The 26,767-nt window shown below is 37.2% G+C and overlaps 3 protein-coding genes across 4 annotated transcripts; all 3 read left to right on the plus strand.

Moving 5' to 3' along the window:
* Positions 12,592–14,865, plus strand: LOC109229703 (protein CHUP1, chloroplastic). The gene is made up of 2 exons (XM_019395234.1): positions 12,592–13,540; positions 14,288–14,865. Exons 1-2 carry the CDS (start codon positions 12,701–12,703, stop codon positions 14,768–14,770), a joined length of 1,323 nt encoding a protein of 440 aa, XP_019250779.1. The 5' UTR covers positions 12,592–12,700; the 3' UTR covers positions 14,771–14,865.
* On the plus strand, positions 15,759–22,111 carry LOC109229704 (peptidyl-prolyl cis-trans isomerase FKBP16-4, chloroplastic). Of its 2 annotated transcripts, XM_019395235.1 has the most exons (10): positions 15,760–15,944; positions 16,045–16,191; positions 16,891–16,946; positions 17,034–17,089; positions 17,457–17,514; positions 18,220–18,294; positions 19,116–19,205; positions 20,031–20,108; positions 21,579–21,619; positions 21,754–22,111. In XM_019395235.1, the coding sequence occupies exons 1-10, from the start codon at positions 15,872–15,874 to the stop codon at positions 21,779–21,781; spliced, it is 702 nt and encodes a 233-aa protein (XP_019250780.1). In that variant the 5' UTR covers positions 15,760–15,871; the 3' UTR covers positions 21,782–22,111. The 2 variants fall into 2 exon arrangements, with proteins under 2 accessions (XP_019250781.1, XP_019250780.1); XM_019395236.1 differs by lacking the exon at positions 21,579–21,619 and having other exon boundaries at positions 15,759–15,944.
* LOC109229705 (wall-associated receptor kinase-like 20) lies at positions 22,653–25,238 on the plus strand. Its single transcript, XM_019395237.1, has one exon. The coding sequence runs from the start codon at positions 22,977–22,979 to the stop codon at positions 24,858–24,860; it is 1,884 nt and encodes a 627-aa protein (XP_019250782.1). The 5' UTR covers positions 22,653–22,976; the 3' UTR covers positions 24,861–25,238.

Below are 26,767 nucleotides of genomic sequence, written 5' to 3' on the forward strand. Positions count from 1 at the left end.
AGAGAGAGATTCGTGGTTTTTATGGATTGTCAGATTAATGGCGCCAACGGCGACCTCAGGAACTATAACAAGTCCGGACCCTCTTTACGTTTGTGGCGCCATCCGTGAACAGGGCCATACGCCGGAGAAGTTCCTGATTTTAATAAAAGCTCTTTCTCTACCTCAGGTACGAGGGCTGGCGAGAAGTCGGCCACGAAATTCGCCAAGATTTGGGACTTAATGGTTGTTCGAGGTTAATACTCGATATCATACCCTCCGAGTTCGATGGCCCATTTGGCCAATCGACCCGATAGCTCGGGTTTATGAAGTATACTCCGGAGGGATAGGTCCAGGACGCAGATACGGTGGGCACTGAAAATAAGGCTTTAGTTTACGCGAGGCACTTATTAGCGCGAGCGCCAGCTTTTCTAGGTGGGGGTACCGGGTTTTGGCGTCCCCCAAGGTGCGGCTTATGTAATAAACTAGAAATTGCGTACCTTGCTCTTCTCGGACCAATACTCCGCTTACCACTATTTCAGATATTGCTAGATACAGCAAATATAGTGTTTCACCCTCCTCGGGCGGTGCGCAGCAATGGCGGGCTGGACAGGTATCGTTTCAGTTCCTCCAGGGCATGCTGGCATTCTGAAGTCCACTCGAAGTTGTTTCTTCTTTTTAAGCAGGGCGAAGAAATGTGTCTTTTGTCTGACGATCTCGATATGAATCTGCTAGGGGCCGCGATCCGCCCCATTAACGCGCTTGACGGCTTTTACGTTATTTACCGTCGTAATCTCTTCGATGGCCTTTATTTTATCGGGATTGATTTGGATCCCCCTGTTTCAGACCATGAAGCCCAGGAATCTGCCCGAGCCTACTCCGAAGGCGCATTTCTCAGGATTGAGCTTCATGTTGTAGCTTCTGAGGATGTCAAAGGTTTCCTACAAGTGGGTCAAATGGTCCTCTGCGCAGGGACTTTACTAGCATATCACCATATATACCTCCATTGATTTCCTACCTGGTGCTCGAACATTTGTTAACTAGCCGTTGATACGTTGCTCTTGCATTTTTTTAGCCCGAAGGGCATTACCTTATAACAATATGTTCCGTATTTTGTGATGAACGAGGTTTTTCCCTATCTTCGGGGTTCATCTGGATCTAATTATACCCCGAGTAGGCATCGAGAAAAGTGGAGGGTCTCGTGCCGGCCGTAGCATCGATCAGCGATCGACATTGGGCAGAGGGAAGGAATCTTTTGGGCACGCCTTGTTCAAGTCTTTATATAGTCTACACATATTCTTAGCTTATTTCCCTTTTTTGGTACCACTACTATGTTAAGCCAGCCACTCGGGATACTTTACCGTCCCTGATGGATCCAATTTTAAGTAGTTTCGGCCACTTCCTCTTTGACGAAGGCGTGTTTCACCTCGAACTGCGGTCTCCTTTTTTGCTTCACGGGCTTGAACTTGGGGTCAACGCTTAGTCTGTGGGATGCTTCTCCGGTGGGATACCTGTTATATCTAGATGGGACCAAAGCGAAGAAGTCGATATTATTACTGAGGAATTGAATAAATTCTGCCCTGAGTTCGGGGGTCAGCCCCGTACCCAAGTATACCTTGCGATCTGGGAGGTGTTTGACCAAAACGGTTTGCTCCAGCTCCTCGACTGTTGACTTGGTCACGTCGGATTTTCGGGAGCGGACGAATGGTCCGGGGTAGCAAAGAAGTCTTCCTCGTCGTCTTCAGGGGTCTATTGTGCTTCCCTCCCCGTCCAAGGCCGGGTATGCGGGAATTGTTGTCTCGTGGTGGACGCGCGAACATTTCCTTTGTTGCTTGATGTTCCCCATTGTATGGTTGTGATACCGTCCCTAGTAGGGAACCTTATTACCTGGTGCAAGGTCGAGGGTACGGCCTTTATGTTGTGTATTCAAGGTTTGGCCAGTTGTATTTCATATCACCGCTGATGACATGAAACTCGCGTTCTGGGCCGTGCCGGACGTGTCGATCGGATAATGATTTCTCCATTCGTTTCCTCTCCGACCATGTTGAAACGTGGAGGACCCTAGAGGTGGGGATGACTCGATTGAGCAATCCTAGCTGTTCTATCTACTTCAGACCTTGATTATGTTGACTGAACTGCCTGGATCCGCACTACGCTTTATTCTGGTGTTGTTTGAAAGGAACGAGATGACAAGAGCGTCGTTGTGCGGTTCCATCATAGCTTCGAGGTCTTCACCACTGAATACGAGGATTTCTTCACACGGGCTCTCCCGAGCTGACCATTCTTTTGTAGGCGGGTGTCCTCGCTTGTTTGGAGGCGGGCCCTCTGGGGCGTCGGGCTCCCCCAATGATCATATGGACGTCGGCTTCTCGGTTGGTGTGGGAAGTTTCGCCGACTTGCTGTGCGTCCTGTGAGTCCGCATCTGCTATTATTGGTCCGGGCGTGTTGTCTGGATCCTGTAGTGGTGCTCCGGCGACCGAGACAGCTACACCATTCTCCCCGTGATCTTCGAGGTGATCATTCTCAAGCTCTGTTCACCGAGCCAGACATTTTTACCTGAAATCAAAGGATCTTGGGCAAGAAAAAGCGTGAAAGATGATATGCGTTTGTGTAATGAAACTAGCAAGAAAATAATCACTATTATTTTTAGCCCCCACGTTGGCGCCAAACCTGTTTACTGTGAAAATGGTAACTACAATTAAATTTGTTAAATGGGACTCTAAAAATACGTGATCTATTCCCGAGCTAGTTTGTTAAAGCAGATGATGCTAGTATTATGAAATTTAGCGATAGGGGGGAGATAAACGAGATAACGGGAGAACCAAAGGGTCTGCTACCCGGGCGCGAGCTCAGTCGGATGGGACTTCGAGGTCGACCTCGGGTCGTCGCGGATATTCGAGCGTAATCTAACAGCTAGAAATATAATCAAACGGAGCTATTTATAACCGAAATTGAGTTTGTACGATGAAGAACACATATAAAATGAAGAACACGTTAAAAGGCAAAGGATATCGAGGTATCCTCAGTATCGGTGATAACTAATGAGCTTTTGTAAGAAAAGAGAAGAGAGAGAGAGAGAGAGAGAGAGAGAGAGAGAGAGATTGTTTCACTTTGTTGAATTGTGGGAGCAACAACAGTTGTCTACAAGGTAGGGCGAGTCCCCTTTATATAGGAGAGGGAACTCGGAATACATGTATATTTAATTCATGAAATATGAAGGCGTGACGGCTTGATTCGACACCCCAGCATGGGCTGGGGATAGGCTGGCCCTGTCAGACTCAACCGCATGCCTTGAGGGCTTCCCCCTTTTATTTATATCTCGGCCTCGAATCGGGCCTTGACGAGCCCCGAAGGAGAGGGCCGACTCGTGGCTTTGTGTCCCCGAGGTCTCGAGGTACTTCCCCGAGATGGTTCGATGGCGGGAAATCGGGTCTTCTGATTTCACCGCATAGAAGGTTGTACTGGCACCACACCTGGAGCTTGACCAATGTGAGGCCGCTGCTCTGGAGTACGGGCGGTGGGAGTTTGAGCTCCTCCCCCAACAGTGAGATGTCACCCTTATGCCCCGCATAACAACAACGGTAAAATATCACCCTTATACTCTGCATCACAACAACCAAACCGCACAATAATTTACAAATGCTAACATCACAACAACACGATATATCAACTCGTACCACAAGTGTCCATAGGCCACGACCTTTCCAAAGATCCAACAATATCAATATTTCAACAGCAAATAGCTCACGGCTCAAAACACATTGTGTATAGAATCTCAATAACAACAAAATGAATGCGAAAGTAACTCAACAAGGAACAACACCCCCTTTAAACACAACTTCAATAAAAGTAGATTAATGACTTTCGATAACCTCAATTCTAATTAATTGTTTAAGGATAAACTTGATAGTGAAAGTGTTTCCATGAAATAGAGAACTTGGAATTCTAGTGTATGAATTAGGCTAACAATGAAAGAGATGTCACGAACTAGTACTACGTCTAAATGCATGATAATATCCCGGCAACAAAAGGATCTCATGTAACAACAATTTCAACTAAGAGTAGCTTAACAATAAAAGAAATCACATAATGATAAAAGTGGTAACAACTTCAAATAAATCATATAAGAGCAAACTCGTCAAGTAAAGAATGTGACATGTAACGACAATTTCAAATAAAGCATGTGATATGAATACTTACTATTCCATCACAACTATGTTATTATTAGAATGGAAAGTGTGACGTGACGATATCTGGCTCCCTAATTTTTGCGGTCCTGATTACAAAGAAAAAGCTAAAATATGATACTGTCCATAATTGTCATTCTTTATTCTTCAAGGGGAAAAAGGTGAAAAAAACAATATATGATTCCGACTACAAGGAGAAAAGGTTAAACATCTTCCCAATAATTGCAGAAAGCAAAGAAGGAAAGGCTAAACAGAAGTTGTTTGTACAACAACAATAATGTACCAATCTCTTTGATCTTTATATGAATCCTAAATCACTACTAGAAAAAATAAAAATTAGCGACGGACGAATTTTATAACAAAACAAAAAATTTATCGTTAATCTTATTTAGCAGCGGATTAACGACAGATTATTAAGAAATTTTTGTTGGCTATGTGTGATTTAACGATAGATTAGTGACGAAGTTCGTATTCAATTCTACGTTTTTTCTTTTTCTTTTGTAGTGAATATTCGTTTCGTGTCATCTTAGATATTTTCATATCAAAACTTAATGATAAACAAAAACATCAATTCTCTAAGTTATTTTTATATGTAATTTCTAATCTACTTGAAAAATCAGCTGTCAAACACCGCGTGTGTATATATATATTAACAATTATCAACAATATGAATATACTTCGATTTTGTTTTTCACTAAATCCACAAATCTTTTTTAAAAAAATATAAAGATCATCTGAAATAATTCAATGCAAGGTTTTGTGATTCGAAAAATGGGAGCCGTTGGTGTGATTTTATGAGTCAATCTCACAACAAAAACGTGATGAATATACCTAAGTCCTAAGTTTCCTTCTTTTGTAGTGACTATGGCCACAACTCCACAAGGAGAAAGGTGAGATATACCTTTCAACAAAATGCCAATAAACATATAGTTTCGTGATGCTTTTCAACAACGCCAAAAGGCTAAGGTATGGGATATAGGGCGGACCAAAGCATTAAAAAATTAAATTAGAAAATATTCAACAACAACACATACCCAGTATAATTATATAGTTGGAATCTGAGGAGGATAGTGTATGTAAACTTTACTCCCTGTCTATAGAGAGGCGGTTTTAAGGAATCATAATCACAACAGTTATGACAAAAAAATATGAAAAGAGAAGCAGCTAAAAAAAATAATATAACCGAAGCAAAAAAAAAACAACAGATAGTGATAGAAACCTGAAAATAAGAAATACGAGAATAAGACTCTAACTATAAATATGGAAAAGAATTTTGCTCTTCATAATTTACAATTTCTTTTGTTCCTAAATTTTCTTCAGCAATATTATCATAATAGGTTCATTTCAGTAATATATATTATAGACTCGGGGTCGGGATATTGCAATTATATGTACTAAAGTAATTGAAGTGACTAATTAAAAGATTGATTTTGGCTATTTTCTGCAAGTTTTGACAGTAATAAATTAAAAAAGAAAAGGATCAAAGATACTCCTTTAATATAGGAAATATTTTATTTTTTTCTCTTTTATACTTTTGGGGGTAATCTATATTTTTACTGCTAGCAAATTATCTCATATATTCTATTTATTCTAACAGAGCTCCCAAAGTATAACGAATGGCGTTTTTAAAACACAGTCATAACTCACTAGTAAAAGGGAAAATTACTTGACACATCAAACGTTTACACTATATTTATCATTCGTAACTATACTTTAGGCAAATTTACCATTCGTAGTTATATTTGAATTTTATAGCAACTCATGAAATAAGAGGTTAATTATTTTGAACTAAAATAAGAGAGCAACAAGCTCATAGCTCAGTTGGTTAGAGCGCATGCTTAGCTAGCGAAGGTCTTGAGTTCGAATCTTAACAAGAATATTTTATTTTTCTGTATTTCGCCTTAATTGTGTTCGTTGCACGAACAAACACGGTTGATATAGGTTGTATCCTTTGTATATAACCATGTATACAGTTGATACAAGTTGTATCCTTTGTATACACCCTTGTATTTAAGTTGTATCATTTGTATACACCCTTTTATTTCACCTTGGTTACATGGAACGACCTGGCCGGTCGTTTCAAGAGTTATAGCCCAATTCCTTCATTTTCTGCTTCTTTTGTGTTCTACAACTGTTATATGTCGTACCGGGTTGGTTGGTTCAGGTCTGGAGTGATTTCGGAGTGAATTGAGATACTTAGTCTCATAATTAAAAGTTAAGTTGGAAAAGTTGACCGGATGTCGACTTATATGTAAACGACCCCGAATTTGAATTTTGATGGTTCCGTTAGTTCTGTTAGGTGAATTTGGACTTAGGAACACGTCCGGATTGTGATTTGGAGGTCCGTAGTAGAATAATGCTTGAATTGACGAAAATTAGAATTTTGGAAAGTTTGACCGGGAGTGAAATTTTTTATATCGGGGTCAGATTGGATTTTCGAAAGTTGGAGCAGGTTCGTATTGTCATTTATGATTTGTGTGCAAAATTTGAGGTCAATCGGACATGATTTGGTAGGTTTCGGCATCATTTGTAAAATTTGGATGTTTCGAAGTTCATTAGACTTGAATCCGTGTGTAATCCGTATTTTTGATGTTGTTTGAGGTGATTTGAGGATTTGACTAAGTTCGTATCGGGATTTAGGACTTGTTGGTATGTTTGGTTGAGGTCCCGGGAGCCTTGGATTGATTTCGGGTGGTTAACGGACTTTGGTTCTGAGTTGATGAAGCACCTGAAGTGTTGTTGCTACTGGTGTAATCGCACTTGCGGAGTGGGCAGCGCATGTGCGAGCCCGCAGAAGCGACCAAGGAAGAGTTGAGCAGAGGTCGCAGGTGCGAAGATTATCTCGCACCTGTGATGGCGTAGAAGCAGGCAGAAGGGCGCAGATGCGGGTAGGGTCCGCAAGTGCGACAGATATCACGCACATGCGATATACGCAGATGCGGTCCAGTGAACGCAGAAGCGGAGGCAGCTGGATAAGTGACTTACGCAGAAGCGAAAATTTAACCGCAGAAGCGGTTCCGCATGTGCGGATAAATGGTCGCAGGTGCGAAAATCCTGGGCAGAATGTTTAAAAATAAGGGTTCGCGATTTTAGTCTTATTTCGACATTTTGGACTCGAACTTAGGCAATTTTGGAGAGAATATTTGAGGGGATTATTGAGGTAAGCTTTTTGTACTCGTTTTTTATCATAAATTTTGTTTCCCCATTATTTTTCCCACCTAGATTGTGTGGTGTTGAGGTGAAATTTGGGAATTTGAGGCTAGGGATTTGGAGAGTGAGTTTGGGGATTTGAATGGCCATTTGGTGTCGAATTTTGATAAATTTTGTATAGTTGAACTCGTGAGTGAATGGGATTTCGGGTTTTGTGACTTTTGTCGGATTTCGAGACGTGGGTCCGGGGACCGGGTTTAAGTCGAATTCAGATTTTTGGCTATAATTTAGTACTTTTCTTGTGGAATTGATCTTTTTAGCCCATACTGATTGTATTGTACTACTTATGGCTAGATTCAGGAGGTTTGGAGACCAATTTGAGAGGCAAAGGTATTTTGGAGTAGAATTTTGCTCGAATTGAGGTAAGTAACGCTTTCAAACTTGATTCTAAGGGTTTGAAATCCCGAATTATGTGTTATATAATTGGTATTGAGGTGACGCCTATGCCAAGTGACGAGCGTGCACCGTGCACCGTGAGAATTGTGACCTGGTTGGTTCCATGGCACTATGTAGTGATAATATCTTATTAATATCCGTGTTTTCATCATGTGATAAAGTAATTGAGCTATCAATCATGCTAGATCATGTTTAGGCCTTACGCCAATACAGTTGGGACCCATAGTGGTCGTTCCTTGTTGTCACTTTACTACTTTTATTGATATTTCATACTCAGTCATATGCATTCATTTCATATCATATCTCAGTCTCAGTTGTTATTTGTTGATTCACCATATTACTGTTTCGGGCTAGTTTCATGATATTTTGAGCTCGTGAGTGAGACTGGAGAGATTGATAACTAAGTGAGGCCGAGAGCCTTATTATAAGTGACCGTTATGGGATCGAGCTGCACGCCGCAGCGGTTATACTGATGTTATGATAGCGCTTGGCTATAGGAGCCCCTCTGGAGTCTGTAACACACTCCCAGTGAGCGCGGTTGATATTATTAAGAGATTAATCTTCCCTGGACATGGATCTTGTCCGAAGCACTTGATACCTGGAGATGGATCTTCTCCACAGGACTGGATTGGCCTTTCCTCGATACTGGGTGACCTATGGTCAGTGATATATATATTCTGGGATGGATCTTCCCAGGACCGTGTGGGCCATATACAGTACCGAGTGGTTGAACAATTGAGAGTGTGAGCACTTGAGGCTAATAGCATAGTGCATCATTTACCGCATGTGCATTGGCATGTAGAAATAGCAGAGTTATATTCTTCACCTTGTTCAGTTCTGGCTATTTTACTATTTTGAGCTATCTATTTAATTTGAAAGCATGCCTATGTTTCTGCACTGTTATTTCCATTGTTACTTGTGCTGGTTGAGTTCGTCACTACCTTTCAGTCTAAAGGTTGGACCTGTTATTTACTGAGTTGGATGTACTCACATTACTCTCTACACATCATGTACAGATCCAGGTGCTTCTGGTCACGGCGGCTGCTGATTGAGGCTTTAGAGTTCGGAGACTATCGAGGTAGCTGCACGGCGTTCGCAGGCCTTGACTCTCCTTCTTTATCTCTATTTATTTTTCAGTTTTATTCTCTAGACACTGTAGTGGACTGTATTCTGGTTTAGATGCTCATGTACTTAGTAACCTCCCGATTTTGGGATGGATTGTATCGTATTTTGGATTATTTCTGTTTTCAAAAGGTTTTTCTTTAATATTAACTACTTTCGCCTTTATTTTCAAAGTTATTACTGTGATGAGTTGTTAAGCAGAGACTTGCCTAGTTCCACGATAGGTGCCATCACGATGGTTGAATTTGGATCGTGACAAGTTGGTATCAGATCCAAGGTTACATAGGTCTCACGAGTCATGAGCGGGTTTAGTAGAGTCTTGCGGATCGGTACGAAGACGTCTGTACTTATCTTTGAGAGGCTGCAGAACCCTTAGGAAACTTCACATTCTTGAATTCTTGTTGTGTGAATCTGTTGATTCTGGTAACTAAGCTTCTGTCATTCTATTCTCTCACTGATGGTGAGGAGACGTATCATTGCGTAGGATGGACAACCACCACTACCACCAGTCAGGGCCGTGAGAGGCCGAGGTCGCGGTAGGGGCAGAGGTACAACCCGTACAGCAGCTAGGGCAGCACCTGCAGATCCACCAGTTGCCCTAGTACATGATCAGGTCCCAGTTGTGGATACACCAGTGGGACCAGCTCAGGCACCGGCTGGTGGGCCCAAAAAAGAAGTAAAACGCAGTATAATACTGTGCTTTAGTAAAACACAGTATTATACTGCGCTTTACTTTAACGGCTCAAATTCTGTTAAACTAAAGCGCGGTATTAGAAAAGATACTCTTTTTTTTAAAACTGTAGAAGCGTAATTTGAGTCCAAAAAATTATCATTTTGGTTTCGAACTCTTATTTATGATGTTATTCGATTCATTTTCATGAAAACGTCATTTAATTGACAACTAAAAGTTTGTCGACTTCATCATCATTAGTAAGCTAAAAATGCCATATAAAGTAAGATGGGAGAGTAAGAAATTAGAGCCACTTCGGTTGCAATGTGGTGTTATCACTTCGCTAGGTAACATTTTTTTAGGGAAGAAATAAAATTTTAAATCTTTTAAAATTCGTATTGGTTATGTAACAAGTATTTTTTATTCTAAATTTTTCCTTTTTGAAAATGGTGGGCTCATAAGTAATGGAAAGGATGTTGTAACAAGTTTTTCTTTTGATTGTATGGTATTTGAAAGGAAATTTTTACATTTCTATGCCATATAGTAAACTATATTACCCTTCATGCTTAACTTTTAATATAATTACCTTTTATATACCTAATTACCATTTATGTACCATTTTAAGATTTTAATGGTATTAATTAGTCTCCTAATTTTGCTTAACCGTATATTCCCACTCCCCCAAGTATCTCTCTCCAAATCCCCACGATTTCCTCTTCAATCACCCACGAATCTGTAACCCCTCCACCATTGACAACCATTAAAAAGCTTTGAAGCTTTGAATTCGAATTTGGGTTTTCAAAAGACATTGTTTGTTTGGATTGGATGTTGTTGCAAAGAATTGAGAATTCTCTCTACGTCTCTCTCTATCTCTCAATCCCAAATTTCAGTAATATAAGAGGAAAGGAAAAGAGAGCAGCAATTCCACCATTGATAGCCATAAAAAAGCTTTGAAGCTTTGAATTCGAATTCGGGTTTTCAAAAATCATTATTTGTTTGGATTGAGTGTTGTTGCAAATAATTGGAAATATGGTTTGGAGTTTATATCTCAATTTTGAGGGGTTTTGGTGAAGATTATACTTGGTTTTGGCTGAATTTCAGATTGAAACTCGAAAAAGAAGAAAAAGAAGACATGACATACATTATATTGCAGAAATTGTCGAAAAATTATAGAAAAATTGTAGAAAAAATGTATTCTGTTCTTTATTTGTTTTCCTTTTATTCATTTAACTATTGTATGAAAGTTGAACAACATTTGTATAAAAATTGTATTTAAGTGGTATTATATTGTAGTTGTATATAACTTAGTAGAAATTTTGTATAAAATTTGTATGTAAGTTTTATGTTATTGTAGTTGTATTTAACTGGGTGTAAATAATGTGTGAAAGTTGTAGAAAATTGTAGATAAGTTGTATTCCTCTATAACGGGAGATGTTGGCATATCAAGTAACTTTAGTGTTCCAGACGAACATGCATGAAAATAAAGATAAATTCTGTTATGAACAGTTTGTAGAAATTTTGTAGATAATTTGTAGAAACATTGAAATTCTGTATTTTCATATTAATTTTTCAAATGATACGTAGTTTTATTGTAGAATAAATGTAGAAATTTTGTAGATATTGTGAAAATCCATACTGATATATATATATTTACTCTGACATGTAGTTTATTTGTAGATAAAATATAAATAAAGTGTAAGACATTTATATACAACCAGAATTTGATATAAAATGTAATAGCACAAATATGCAACTGCATTCTCATTGGTGATACTATAAAATGTAACAGCACAAACATGCAACTATATGGATTATAAACTGATTGATATGAAATCAAGAGGTATTCCCTTGTGTGCGTCAAATTACGTCTATATTTGTGCAGTGGAGGAATTTTCCAGCACCACATTATTTCAGTGAATGAGACCGGGACATTTGGTATAAAATGTTGAAGAAGAAAGAGAGAATAAATCTTTTTAATTTGGGTAACCAAAAAAAGAAGAAAGAGAATGAAAGATAATATTTTCATTTAGCTAAATGGATAGGAAATCCCTAAATTGTAGCCTATTTAATGCGTGATTTGCATGGTAAAAAATCTGGGAGAATATTTAATTCTCCAATATTAGCACGCCTAAATAAGGAAGCCTACAACTACAATAATTCCTTATTTAATAACTTGTCTATATTTTGTAGAAATACTATTAGCATGGCGGATAATATGCAAATTATGAACATATTTGGTAATATAGTTTCCTATATGGTATAGGAACGAAATCACTAGTTAAATTAATTCAGCTTTTCACGGGACTCATGTAAGAGGAAAACGCTCTTTACTAAGAATTTAATCATTCCCGAAAATGCCATGACAATTTAATATCAATTTTCGCCTACTGAAAAAACAAAAACCATTCATTTTGCCCCACTTCCCACAATAAGAAAAATTAAGATAAATAGCAGTCCGTCCAATCACTTAAATTTAAAATAGCCGATTGATATATAATATATAAATAATTTATATATAATATGTGTAAATAATCAGTGTATAATCCACATATACCGATTAGTAAAAGTAAATAATGAATATAACTAGCTATTTGCGTAAAGCTATCTTCCAATAATCCATTTATACGTACAATCGTAGAATGTGAAGATCTTAAGGAAAAAGTTGCCCCACCATTTACTTTCATTACAAAAATATACACGACGCATTGAACTAAAGTTGGAGAAGAAAAGTAGTAGGAAAAGAAAAAAAAAAAACCAATAGAAAAAGTAAAAACACTACAAAATATAGCCAAAAATTTCAACACTAAATCAACATGCTATTGAATACATAATCACATGCCAAAAACTGTTAAATATCATAGCCATAAGGAATTAGATTCCCACAAAAGCACAATGAAGGAGAGACGAAGATAGTGCTAATAGACTATTGAGTGGTGAAAAAGCAAAGAAAACCACTATTTTACTTGACAAAAGATAGCTTAAAGCAAACACATAGGTAAAGAATCTAAACATAACTTTATATTGTTATAAACACCATTAATGTTACAACCTACCAAAAAATCCACTAATAAAATCTTCATATTCCATTTCAATTCTTGGAAAAACTTTAAACTTTTCAACAGAATTCCAACTCAAAAACATGGAAAACAATAGCACAAAAGTGGAAATGATAAAGCCAGTATTTCTCAAAGCTGGAATTCCTATAGCCATAACTTTGGCTGGCTATATTATTGCCAAAATCACAACAAAAAGAAGCTCAATTTTCATACCTTCAACAAATCAAGAAAATTCTCAAGAAATTATAACCAATCAACATGATATCTCAAGAGATGAAGTTGGCCTTCATCAAAATCTTGATTATTCAGAATCTGATGATAATCATTCTTCTACACATACCATTTACAAAGATTCAGAAGAAAGTTTTCTTTTTCAAGATAAATGCAAATATGAAGAAGATTTACTAAGTTTAAGAAGGCGAACGGACGATATTGAAGAGAGGGAAAATCAACTAGAGGCCAGATTTCAAAAGTATAGCCACTTGAAAGATCAAGAAATTGCACTTATGGACATGCAAAACAAGTTGTTATTAGAGATCAATAAAGTTGAGTTCTTTGATAAGGAAATAACACTAATGGAGGGAGAAAACCAAAGAATTCAAAATATGGTAATTGAATATTTGAGAATTATGGAACTTCTTGACTTGTCACAATCAGAAAATAGATTGCTTCACAAAAAGGTTAAGAAGCTTTTGAAAAAGATCAATCAACATTCAAGAGTTATAGAGGAACAAGACTTTCAACTTGAAGCTAAAGAAATAGAAATTTCAAGAAATGAAAAAGGGCTAGAAATGAAAGATCATATTATCAACAAAATGGAATTAGAAATTCAAGAGCTGAAAATGGCTATTGAGCAATTGCAAGAGGAGAAGATTGGACTACTGAGAAAGCTAGAAATGGGAGAGAATTCAAATCCATCCAAGGTAAGCACTCGTAAACTAAAGGGATTGTTACACAAATAGCCGGCCAAATTTACTGTTTACTTTTTCTAACCGATATATATAGATTATAACATTGATTATACACATTCATACACATATTACATATGAACTATACATATATTATACATTCACATGTTGTTTCTAATTTAAGAGATTATTTGGGTTAATTCTTCTATGTAATGGAAAGATAGCTCAAGTAATATCTGCATATTACAAAAAAAATTAAAAAAATGTGGTCTCAAAAACTGCAAGTAGGCTGCCACATTTATAATATTGTCGTGTAAGCATAGTTACGTCACCAACTCACTTTACATAATATTCACTTGACACCACTTAGAAAAATAACTCAACTTACATAATATCTACTGACTTGGCATTTTTTCGGCATTTCTTATATTTCATGTGCTACACCTCTCTATAACAACCACGTTTCTTCCGATATTTTTTGAATGCTATAGTGAAGTGCTGTTATAGAGGACTTATATTATAATATAACATAAAAAATTTGTTACGAGAAAAACTTGAATTTTATATGAATGACTGATATATAGGTATGTTACAGAAAGGTTTGACTATATATAGGCATAGTGGAGTTTTTGTGCTATAAAAAACTAGTTTTGCTCCGGTACAACAAACTGAAAGTTAGATGACCATCCACGAAATTAACCCGCTTATTCATTACATGCATGAGATTGTGAATACATTGTTGAAATGTTATTTGTTTTGCAGAGTAATGTGGAAGTGGTAACAGTAGAAGATTACAAAGAATTGGCAAAAGAACTTGAGCAACTGCAGAAGGATAAAGCTACTGAAGACAAAGAGTTAATATACTTAAGGTGGTGCAATGCATGTTTAAGGCATGAATTAATGAGAAGGAATCAAGAACAAATAGAACAAGAGAAAAACCAAGATCAAGAATTGAATTTGGGAGAAGAAAATACAGAAATTGTTACAGAATTTGTACCACAACATGAGTTAATTATGAGGAGGAGTTCATCAGTTGGACACAATGAATCTTGCTTAAGTTCACCTATTAATGGAGGCCATTCAAATGATCATTCCAAAAGGAGAAAATTAATACAAAAGTTCAAGAAATGGGTAGAAGGAAGTGATAAAATGAAACATGAAACTAATTGCTTTAAAAGGCATTCTGTTTCTGATTGTACTGAGGAATTAATGATTCCCGCTAGAAAGTCATGTTCTAGTGCTTAATTATGTGTATTTGTAATTTCTTCATGATTTGATTAATATATGTAGCTCCAAACTACTGAAAATGACCCAAAACTTGTTGCTTCTTTTTAAATGCATTCTGAGATCTCTGGGGCGGAGGCAGCATTTAAGCTATGGATTATGTTGAATTCAGTAGCTTTTGGCTCGGACGTTATATAATATATATACTTAATATGTATAAATACTAAATTTCGAACCCAATAACACAAATAGTCAATATTGTTTAGTGATATTTTAAACCCATAAACTTTAAATCCTCGCTCCAATGTTTAAGCTACATTTCAAAAATGATTTTTTTAAGAAAAAGGAGAGTGTATATAGTACGTCAAAATGTACTCATTAATACCTCTAACATTTACTACCTTTTGGACTTAAAAGGGTAGTCTGGTCCACGAAACATTCACGCAGGGTAGAAGGGTCGCACCCCAAAGGGATATGAATATGATGTAGGCAACATACCCGAGAAGTTTTATTTTGTGTCTCATACAACTTACACTAGTTGTATGAGGCTCCTTTTTGTCTCACAAATTTGTGGACCCCAATCTTACACTTCTGGGTCCACAGAAATCTGGGTCCACAAAACTGTGAGACAAAAAAGTTGCCTCATACAACTACTGTCAGTTGTACGAGACGCAAAATAAAATTTTCCCAACATACCCTGATGCAATTTTGAAATAGTTGAAGCCTAACATAATTTCTTACTAATAATAGCTTTTGGTGGCTCTTTTTATACAAAAATTAAACTGAACGTACATATACTTGATTGGGCGGCCTGCTAATTGTCTACCAATATTTGAACAGATAAACTTACACGAAGAGCTACAGTCGAAATTCAAAGTTTTGGGACCTTAATGTATTCTTAGGAAAAAGAATAGAGCAAAATGTACAATTGGAAGTTCAAGGAGGAGTATATTGTCATGGGGTTGTCCTAAGTGATATGTGTACAAATTGTGGTTCATATTAAGGATGTTATCTCTATTTTCCCTCTCTTCCTTCTCTAAACAAAAGATGACAAAAAATACCCAATATGAACTATAACTAATTTTGTTCCTACTTCCTCAACTGTCAAACTTTAACTCTTCAATGGATCTTCTCCTCTACCATCCTCTAAAATCCACCCCTTTTCTCCACTCTCTCCCTTCCACTTCCCTCTCAAGTAACTCTCTCTCTCTCTCACACACACACACACTCAAAGAAAGAGAAGATGATATTTTTATTAATTAACAAAAGCTAAATTTTGATTCTTGAATTGACAGGAAACAGACCCTTTTCCACAAACTGGAGTAGAACAGCTTTACCTTGTGTCTGCTCTTCAAAATCATCATCTTTGGATGCTCCACTCAAAATACTTTCTTCTCAGAATGAAGGAAGAAGGGCAATAATGGGCTCTCTTCTTACAGCTGGTTTGCTCCCTTCATTTCGATTTCTTGTTTTTTTCAGTTTTTAGCTAAGGACGCATTTCTTCAATTTATTAATACACATTTGACTAGTATAATCAATATATTTCTTGCCTGTTTTTGCTAATAGTCAAGTATAGATGTGATAACCCATTGGTACGACATGTCATTTCTTATACTTGTGCATTTTAGTTTTGTGTAATGTGGGTTTTTTAACAGTTTCAAGTCAGCTTACGCGCACCTCGATTATTAATTGTGTTAAATATGCATTTTAGTTTGCGTAATGAGTTGTAGAGGAGCCTTGGCGTAACTGGTAAAGTTGTTGCCATGTGACTAGGAGGTCACAGGTTCGATCCGTGAAAACAGTCTCTTGCAGAAATGTAGGGTAAGGCTGCGTACAATAGAACCTTGTGATCCGGCCCTTCGCCGGACCCCGCGCACGGCGGGAGCTTAGTGCACCTGGCTGCTTTATAGTTTGCGTAATGAGTTCTTTTTCTTTTTTGGTAATGGTAGTATCAGGGTCAGCTTGCCGACACCTCGACTACTGAATGTGTTAATTTGCTTTAGTTTTGTGTAATGTGTTAATTTACATTTAATTGAATGACTTTTTCATTGAGAGAATTGGTAGTTGTTTCGAGTTTCTTTTCAAGAGACCTGTTTTTTAAAATGAATTGTGTTACTTATTTGGGGTCTGTCACTATTCAGCTGCTGCCTTTTGTCTTTGTGATGTGGCTGAAGCTGCTAGCACAAGCAGAAGAGCTGTAAGAATAACTTCCTGCCTTATATCTCGCTGTTGGAAATCTCCTTTTCTGTACTTATGGAAATTTTGTGCTCTTTTTTTGTTGCAGCTTAGGGGAGCAAAAATACCAGAGAGTGAATACACAACCCTTCCTAATGGTCTAAAGTTAGTATACAATCATTGAAGCATTGAATCACTGTTTTCCCTACATTTGGATTTCCTATACTTGGTTGTTAGTTGTTACACAGAATATAAAAGCCTTGGACTTGCAACAATATAAGTGTAGCTAACTCGAGTCCAGGAATGCAAATATCTTAGTTCAACATATAATGTACACATTTGCTCATGCCAAGACATTGTGACTTCCCTGTTTTCTATCTATGTGCATCTAATTGCCTCCCTCCCCCAAGAAATGAGGAGAAGAAATACATATCTTTAGCCAGTCTAGTTTCGAGGCTAGAAGTAGCCCGATTTTTTCCACTCCTGTCTTATGTGTTGATATTCACTTCATTCTTCGGTGTAAATATCTCAGGTATTATGACTTGAAGGTTGGCAATGGAGCTGAAGCCGTGAAGGGATCTAGAGTTGCAGTACGGTTGTGGCAAAGTTGAATTGAGTATCTAAGTACAATGTTTTATTTATCTCTAAAAACATGTGTCTATAAGATGTATATGCAACATAACACTATTAATAATCCACCATCAAGCTCACTTTATAAGTAACACGTAACTTATTATTTTGAGCTTTGTAGATAGAAGTTCCACAACTTCCAAACTTTTACCAAGAGGTCAAATGAAGCTAAAAACAACATCTCAGGGATTGCTTCATCAATATAAATTATTTAGTTCATAGCTTCCAGAAACGGTAAAGTTGTTTCCGTGTGACCAATAGGTCACGGGTCCGAGCCATAAAAGCAGCCACTAATGCTTGCATTAGGGTAGGTTGTCTACATCACACGCCTTGGGGTGCGACCCTTCCCCAAACCCTGCATGAACGTGGGATGCCTTGTGCACTGGGCTGCCCTTCTTTTTAGCTTCCAAAATTGCCTTGGACCTATAGTGACTTGTTTAATAGTAGTGGTGATCATTTGTTTATCGTAATAGTTAGACATGTCACATGGGCGATGTTTGCCCAGAAACCTTAGAATTTGAGTCTTTAATTTTATGATATATGTGAAAATGTAGTTTATGTAGTCTCGATGTGCTTTACAGTACTCAAGTATAATATATTTGTCAGAAATCTTGATTTACAGATTGCTTTCTTAAAATCTGAATTGTATTATGTAATTATTGTAGGTCCACTATGTTGCTAAATGGAGGAACATCACATTCATGACGAGTAGACAAGGGATGGGAGTTGGTGGTGGAACAGTAAGACTGATCCACTATATTTTTTTCAGCTTGTATTCGGAATTTGTATAGCAATATCGGATACAAGTTTCAAGTGTGGAAACCTGGGGTGTGTAAAACAATGAATACTATTGCATTAGTCAAGGTGTATCGCGGAAAACTAGCAATTAGTACATTAGAACTCATGCACCTTCACTTGAAATATTTTGTTTAAAACTTTCTTTAGCGAAAAGCCAAAAATTGTGTTATGACATTCCCGTTAGCTTAATTAGTAGATTCATGTCATTTTTGTACTTCTGGACAATGCCGATATAATCCTTCAGCTTCATGTTTGCTTTCTAGTTGATGATTTGGAAATTTTATCAATAGTCATAATCCCGTTCTATATGATATCGACTAGGGGAGGAACCTTTTCATAGAAAACTATGAATGTCTGAATACATTGAGTAAAGCAAGGGCGCAAAAGTATATTGCCTTCTTTTGCAATGCCAATTTATGGAGTCTTCGGATTCATCACTTTGAAGGTTATACTGGGAACATCCGTTTCTCTAAGAGGGATCAAGAGCTGTAGAAGTTTTTCATACTTTCGTCTACTTTCTACAGTTACTTTGCCTGTGTTGATTTAAGATGTCCTTACTTCGAACTGTTTGGGTTTTGCCGACATTATGGTTATGGTCTTGTGTACTTGGTTTGAGTATAATCCCAAAATCTAGGGGAATTAATTTGTTTTTGTGATTGAGAAGTTCTCTGAACATCTATTGCACGTGAAGCTATGTGGCTTACTTTTTTTTGTTTTTGATATATCAGCACGTTTCATATCCAATATTCTTTACTTCTTGTAGCCATATGGATTTGATGTTGGTCAATCAGAGAGAGGAACAGTACTTAAAGGATTGGATCTCGGTGTTCAAGGGATGCGAGTAGGAGGACAGGTGAGACATTTAGCTTATTGTACTTTCATCACATGCGACGACTACACAACCTTCTCTTATGTAGTTCCCTGAGGAAAGGGGTGTGCTAAAACTTGAATTTGTTTTTTTAATTTTATTTTAGTTGATAATAATGATTAGTTGTAATTGTTACACTCTCATTAGGTTTGGTTTTTGCGCGAATCCTTCTGATCTAAATTGAGACTTATGTACCAATATAAGAATAAATGTGAGAGTTAGAGAATCTCTAGTTTTAGAGAAATTCTATTTGCCGTATAAGACGCATTATTTGATATTGAAATGAAATGTGCCCGAATACAGCAAAATGGATATAGAGGATGCATACAGCCAACCTGAGTAGTTTGGACTTTAGGCATAATTGATTGAAAATATAACTGTGGTCAAATTAATGAGATTATCGCGCACTTTATTATCAGAAGGTCCTTAAGGTTCTGTTTTTCCCCTGAGCTGAGAGAGCTGAGAGTCCTGGACCACAACTACTTGGTCATAACTCAGTGTATCATGCCTTCTGACGATGAAATTTAACTTACCATCGTTTCATTGATAAAAAAACGGCGGCCCGCTGCACTAAGCTCCCGCTATGCGCGGGGTCCAGGAAAGGGCCGGACCACAAGGGTCTATTGTAAGCAGCCGTGCATTTCTGCAAGTGGTTGTTTCCACGGCTCGAACACGTGACCTCCTGGTCACATGGCAGCAACTTTACTAGTTACGCTAAGTCTCCCCTTCCATAGTTTCATTGATAATAATGAATTATTTACTTTAATGGCTACCATAAGCATTTGAACTGACAATATTCTGTTTTTGCAGCGCCTGCTCATAGTTCCTCCAGAACTAGCTTATGGGAAAAAGGGGGTGCAGGAAATTCCTCCAAATGCAACAATTGAGGTATTTTCTTGGATTCATGTGTTACAAATAGTTTCTGACGGACATTTGAGTTCAACCGTTTTTTGCACCTATTGTGGTCTTTTTGACTTTTTAGTTGGTTCGTGGAACGCGGCTAATGTCTTAATATTTTTGGCTACAAAAGAATAAAGATCATTCTCATAATTATTTTATTAGTAATACCTATCAGAATCATCAAATATGTGGCTAGCGGAAACCTTTCTAATGGGAGTCTCTTCACCATCAACTAGAGGTTGTGGCATCTAATAGATGCAGAACATTCTTATCACATCTAACAGATGCAGAGCATTCTTATCAACAGAAAAGCGTATTCCACATGTACGGGATTCTAACTTTCTGCGAAAAATAATGTGGGTGTGAAAAAGTTTCTTTCTACTTCAGCCTCATAAAATGGCCATGTGGGATCAACGTGTGAACCTCCAAAACAAAGATAACATAACCTTTAAAATGTTCTTTGTTATGTGGACACTGGTTAGCTTTGTTCTTTGTGGAAAAGAATGTTCCAGAAGAAATGTTATATGAACATCCTTTTAAGTCTTTCTCACACTGACTATTTTTCTTCAGGTTTAAGTGATATACTAGTGCGCTTCTTCAGCATTGTGAAATTCAAATATAACTAGTGCACGCTTAGTCAAGTATAATTGTACAGGGATCCATTTTATGATTTAAGAACATAAACCATAGCCTATATTATTTCATCTGTTTATTTTGTGTAGATTGAGCAAGAGTGGTCATTTGCAGATTGAAGACTTTAGTCAATACAAGGCTTCTCCAGATGAGAAGAAATCTATCAGAAAACAGAACCAAAATAAGTTCCAAAAGAAAATAGGATATCATAAGTTCCAAAAAAGGTTTTGGACCACATAGGTGAAAACAAAACCATAAAGTGTTAAGTGCACTGATGGTGAATATATGCACAACATGGACAATGTCAGGACGCGTTCATTTCAACGTTCTCAACTGAAGCAAAATGCTATTTATGCAATAATGTTCAACTTTTCGCACCCAAATGATCAATTTTTGGAACGCTTAACCTTTTAGAGAAATCGAAAACATAACATCTTTTGGCAGAGAAAGAACGTCGCTCTCTCCTACACAGCGTCTCCCCCTTGAGATAACGTGTGTCTTTGTGTTTTTATCATATGGCTACGAAGTGGTGATATTGCAGTAGCTTGATAAAACTAGCAACTTTGTAGTCTAAATGGAAACCTCAAGCTGAGAACACATATAGAGGAAACTTCGATTTAAATTTGTGTCGAGACTGTAACGTCATACATAAGCCCCCAAATATCACTGCACCAAATGGACGTCTCGAAATTTATCATATGCCTTTTTGCAAGTTTTATCTTCATTATTATCTTATTCTTGAAATCGACGTTTTTATCTCTTTAATGTTATTATACGGCTATTGTATTTTTATTATTTCTCACCTTCTGATTTTTTAATCTACAGATTGATATTGAACTGCTTTCTATTAAACAAAGCCCATTTGGGTGAGTAGTAAGCTTTAGAACATTCAAAAAACTAATCGACTTATTTCGTTGATTGAACTTCAGTATGTAGCTTCATTATCCTCAGCATTTGATGTATTAACTGTATCTTTTCTTCTTCTTCTTTTTTGGTGCAGAACTGCTGTAAAAGTTGTTGAAGGATAACTGCTATGCTCATGTTATATTGATTTGTCGCCTGCAGAAGCGCACAACCATTATATAAATTTTGAGAATACTTAGATCTGCTCCTTGCCTCTCTACCTTCATAAGGTAGGGGTAAGGTCTGCGTATACACTACCCTCTCCAGACCCTACTTGTGGGATTTCGCTGGGTTTGTTGTTGTTGTTACTTAGAGATTTGCTCCTGATTTGGTATTTTATCAGTAAAATGTCCCTAAATATGTTACTTCTATATTGTATCAGAAACTACTTGCAGGCTGCAATTATACAATGATGAAGCAATATTGAACTGCTACACATCTATATTTGTTGATAACTCGCGAATTATTTATGAAGAACTGAAATCATCCTTAGATTTCATTTCTCTGTCATTCTCCTTTTTAGGCAAGTTCTTTCTTTAATAAGCAAAGATTAGAGTCCTCATTCCAGGCAAGTGGTAATTGAATTGACAGATATAACATAAATATTCTGCCCTTTGTCACCTTCAGATAAGAATCCCTTAGCCCAATGATTGCCAAAATCTTTTTGTTTAGCTAGATTCTTTCTCCTTTTTAAAAAAAAATCATTCACGCACTTTATTCTCTTTTGTCATGTGTCGACCTACAGATGCACCGGTACGTAGGTGTGGAACTATGGTGGAGGAAGGCATTAAAAAGGGACGGGGTAGACCTAGAATCACATGGAAGTAAGTTGTCTCGAAAGAACAACAAATCCTTGGAATCAATGCACACTTAGTTAAAGATATTGGAAGAGAAAAATCCATATATTATTACTATTATTATTACTTAGACTTGGTAGAGAACTCTATTATTATTATTATTATTATTATTATTATTATTATTATTATTATTATTATTATTATTATTATTATTATTATTTATCTGTGTTTACTTGCACTTTTTTTGTTTTGGCAATGATGATGATATGAGTTGAGCTAAGGGCAGCTTGGTCCACAAAGCATCCCTCGTTCACACAGGGTCCGGTGAAGGGCCGCACCCCAAGGGGGTGTGATGTAGGCAGCCTATCCTGCTGATTCCACGACTCGGACCCCAGATTGTTTGGGACTGAGGCGTAGTTATTGGTGTTGTACCCACTTTATTCTCTTTTCTTTGCCTATATTTACCCACCTTTGAAATCCTTTCTACCACAATCTTTTCAACTTCTTCATTGTTCTCGAAAAAATGACCATGACTACACTATACATGAGGAAAGCTCACTTGTATGTCTCACTGTTACTCCACTTCTTTCATTACTCTTATTCCCAGAAGACATGTCCAAACTGTGGTTCTCTAGAAGTTCCATATCCATTGAGCACAAATCTCGACTGTGGCAACCGTGACTATTCTATTCGTTGTGATCCTCACTCTAAAAAACTCTATCTTGATACCCTTAACGGAAGCTCTTATGTCGTACTCAGAATTATGGCCTCATTTCGGCGTATGGTGGTGCAACCATCACCTTGGCTACCTGGTACCTGTGTTACACAAGACATGCCAATTAGTGAAGGACTGTGGTTGAACCAGACTCTTCCTTTTAATGTTACTTCTTCTAACACTATCTTCTTATTTAATTGTTCTCCTCGGCTTCTGATATCTCCTTTAAATTGCACATCTTCTAGTTTGTGCCACAAATATCTGCATAGCTCAGGACATGTAGATACTAAAAGGGAACTTCAATGTGCAAGTGGTCTTGACCCATGTTGCACTTTTGTTGCTGGTGGTATGCCCTCGGCGTACAAGATACGCCTTCATAGCTCAGGCTGCAGAGCATTTAGAAGCATTCTACACTTGGATGCGGACAAGCCGGCTAATGAATGGGAGGAAGGACTGGAAATTCAATGGTCTCCACCACCTGAGCCACACTGTAGATCACAATCTGATTGCTCTGGAGCTTCTACATGTTCAACTTCTGGTAAAAATGGTGTCTTTCGCTGCTTTTGCAATCGTGACTATTATTGGAACCAAACCTTAGGAACTTGCATGAAGAAGAAGAAACACTCTGGAATCGTATTAAAGGTATCTATTGGGGTTGTGTTGTTTCTGGCTTTCACTGTTGTGATGATTGCAGTGGCACTGAAAAAATCAAGAAGATTTTCAACCAGGGCTAGACTTGCCAAAGCAAGAGAAGACATACTAAAATCAAACAACGGCGGAAAACCAGCCAAGATGTTTTGTCTCAAGGAGATAAAGAAAGCTACGAACGGATTCTCAAAAGACAGAATCTTGGGTCGTGGTGGTTTTGGAGAAGTTTATAAGGGCGAGCTTTGCGATGGAACTATTGTAGCAGTAAAGTCGGCCAAAGTAGGAAATGTGAAGAGCACTGAACAAGTACTCAATGAAGTAGAGATACTTTCTCAAGTCAATCACAGGAACCTGGTCAAGATTTTAGGTTGCTGTGTAGAAGCTGAACAGCCTTTGATGATTTACGAATACATTGCCAACGGTACCCTACATGATCATTTGCATGGCAAGTATTCGACCTTTCTTGACTGGAAAACAAGGTTAACAATTGCTTCACAAACTGCAGAAGCATTGGCTTATCTTCACTCAGCTGCTTACCCTCCTATCTACCACAGAGATGTCAAATCTACAAACATACTCCTGGATAAAGAATTCAATGTCAAAGTTTCAGATTTTGGGCTATCAAGATTGGCTTGTCCGGGGTTGAGTCATGTGTCCACTTGTGCTCAGGGGACGTTAGGGTACTTGGATCCTGAATATTTTCGCAGCTACCAACTAACTGATAAAAGTGATGTTTACAGCTTCGGGGTTGTCTTACTAGAACTTCTTACTTCCCAGAAGGCAGTTGACTTCTCACGAGACGAAGATAGTGTCAACTTGGTTGTTTATGTTATTCAGCGAGCAAACAATGGTTCGGTTACAGAAGTAGCGGATAGACGCTTGCTTGGTGAGGAGGAGCATTTGACTCAGGTAATGACTTGTATGAATTCATTCTTGGAGCTTGCACTCGCGTGTTTAAGAGAAAAGAAGTCAGAGAGGCCATGCATGAAAGACGTCGTTCAGCATCTTCGCTGCTTAAGTGATCAAGAAGAGCCTTCTAATTGAGGTTAATTAGTTAGTGTAAAGATGAATATGTAAAAGGCATTGATCTTTTGATTCTACTGAAAATGATGAAAGACTATAGTGTTTTATTACACTGGAAAAAGTTGAGAAGATATAAAGGAGGTTTGAGTTGGGATAAGATCCTTACTTTTACCAGAAAGCATGAATAATAATGAAGTCATGGATTTCCAATTATGTGAAAGTTGTGATTTTTGATAGAATTTAGTATGGTTTCATGCACTTTTGGAGAATGGGCAAAGCATATTGAAGAGGAAGTTTCAACCTCAAATTATTAGTTTGTCTCTTGGCAAATTGGCAATCATAAATTTAAGTGGCTATTCAATGCCACTTTAGTGTATATCCAAACCTTTGCTTCTTTCCTTTTCTCCTTACCTGACATGGTGTGCCAATTTCTACTTCTTATCAGATAAAATAGTGAAGGGGATCCTTAGATCAACACTAAAGTTGTTTTCATGTGACCTATAGGTCACAGATCTGCTTTAGATACTTTTTAAGTTCGTGTAAGGCAAAGGGAATGAAGGGACCTATAGGAGGCTGAAAAACCGTAGTGCGCTAGCGAGTTAGCGCAACAACTTAGTGTCTTATTTTCTTCACTGCTTTCCGCAGTTGGAAGCAACTACTAATATTTGCAGTAGGGTACGTTGTCTGCATCACACTTTTGGGGTACGATCCTTCCTCGGACCCTACGTGAATACGAGATACTTTATGCACCGAGTTGCCCTTTATCAAATAATAGTACCTAATATTGGGAAAATAATATTACAATCATGCAGATTAATTTGAGATAAAAGACAAATTATCAAAGTATCAACAAAAGGGAGATTATACAATAAGCATATTTTAGTTTCTTTCTTTTTTCCAAAGTGGAAAAAGATTTTAGTTGTAGATTTTTTAAAATATATTTTTCGAGAACTCAAATTCACTAAAATTTAAATTTTAAACTTTGATGGGCTATTTTGTGTAGTCCCGTTAGAGAGGACCACAAGTCCACAAACTGCAACACGTGTCGAAATTCTGGTGATAGAAAATCAGTGCATCCATTGGCAGTATGACACGTAGTCACTCTTTCCCCTCAATAAAGAAGATTGGAATTTGGAAAAGGCATAAGCTTTTTGAGAATGGACATAATCAAAAAGTAAATAAATTAACTAAGTGGCATAATGATGATTTGGTTTTGCTTAATCTCTATCTCATAACATGTGTCGTGTTTCTCTTTTTATGTGTCCCTTAAGAAATAGTATCAATTAAGAAAGATATTGGACTATTTTACCCTTATTTATGTCTTAAAATATAATCTCCCTTCATTGAATATTTATTCTATTTATGTGTTATCTCCATCTTCAAGAACAAATATTACTAGGGGTAAAAAAAAATCAATTTTGTCTTAAAATTCTAAAATGACAAATATTTGAGACAACTATTTTTAATAACCACGGTTGTTAATATGAGACAGAGGGAGTAATAAACATAACTATTTTTAGAATGTTTTTCGAAAACTAAATTTGCTTTTAATAGTCTCACTCATAAGAGAAATCGAAAAGGAAAATTAAGTAGGGAAACTACCACCTATGTCCATTTATAAGTAGCTCATTACAAAATTGGCCAATTCATAAAATATTACTAATATTAGCCAACTATTACTAATATTAGCCAATTAGCTATTTGTAACAAAAAAAGGTCAAGTTTTTACTTTCTTTTGAGTGGGTGTTATTAGAATAGATTGGGTACATCTTAAGGAGCTTGAATCTCAGTTTTGGAATGATTTGGTGAAGTTTTGAGGTGGTTTGAATTGAAAATTCGAAATAAAAACTGAACATAAAAAAAATGACGTGTGTATCATATTGTGTATCACATATGTATCATAGTTATATCAATTGTGTATCACATGT

Source organism: Nicotiana attenuata, chromosome 7 (assembly GCF_001879085.1).
Source record: "Nicotiana attenuata strain UT chromosome 7, NIATTr2, whole genome shotgun sequence".
Classification (NCBI taxonomy): Eukaryota; Viridiplantae; Streptophyta; class Magnoliopsida; order Solanales; family Solanaceae; genus Nicotiana; species Nicotiana attenuata.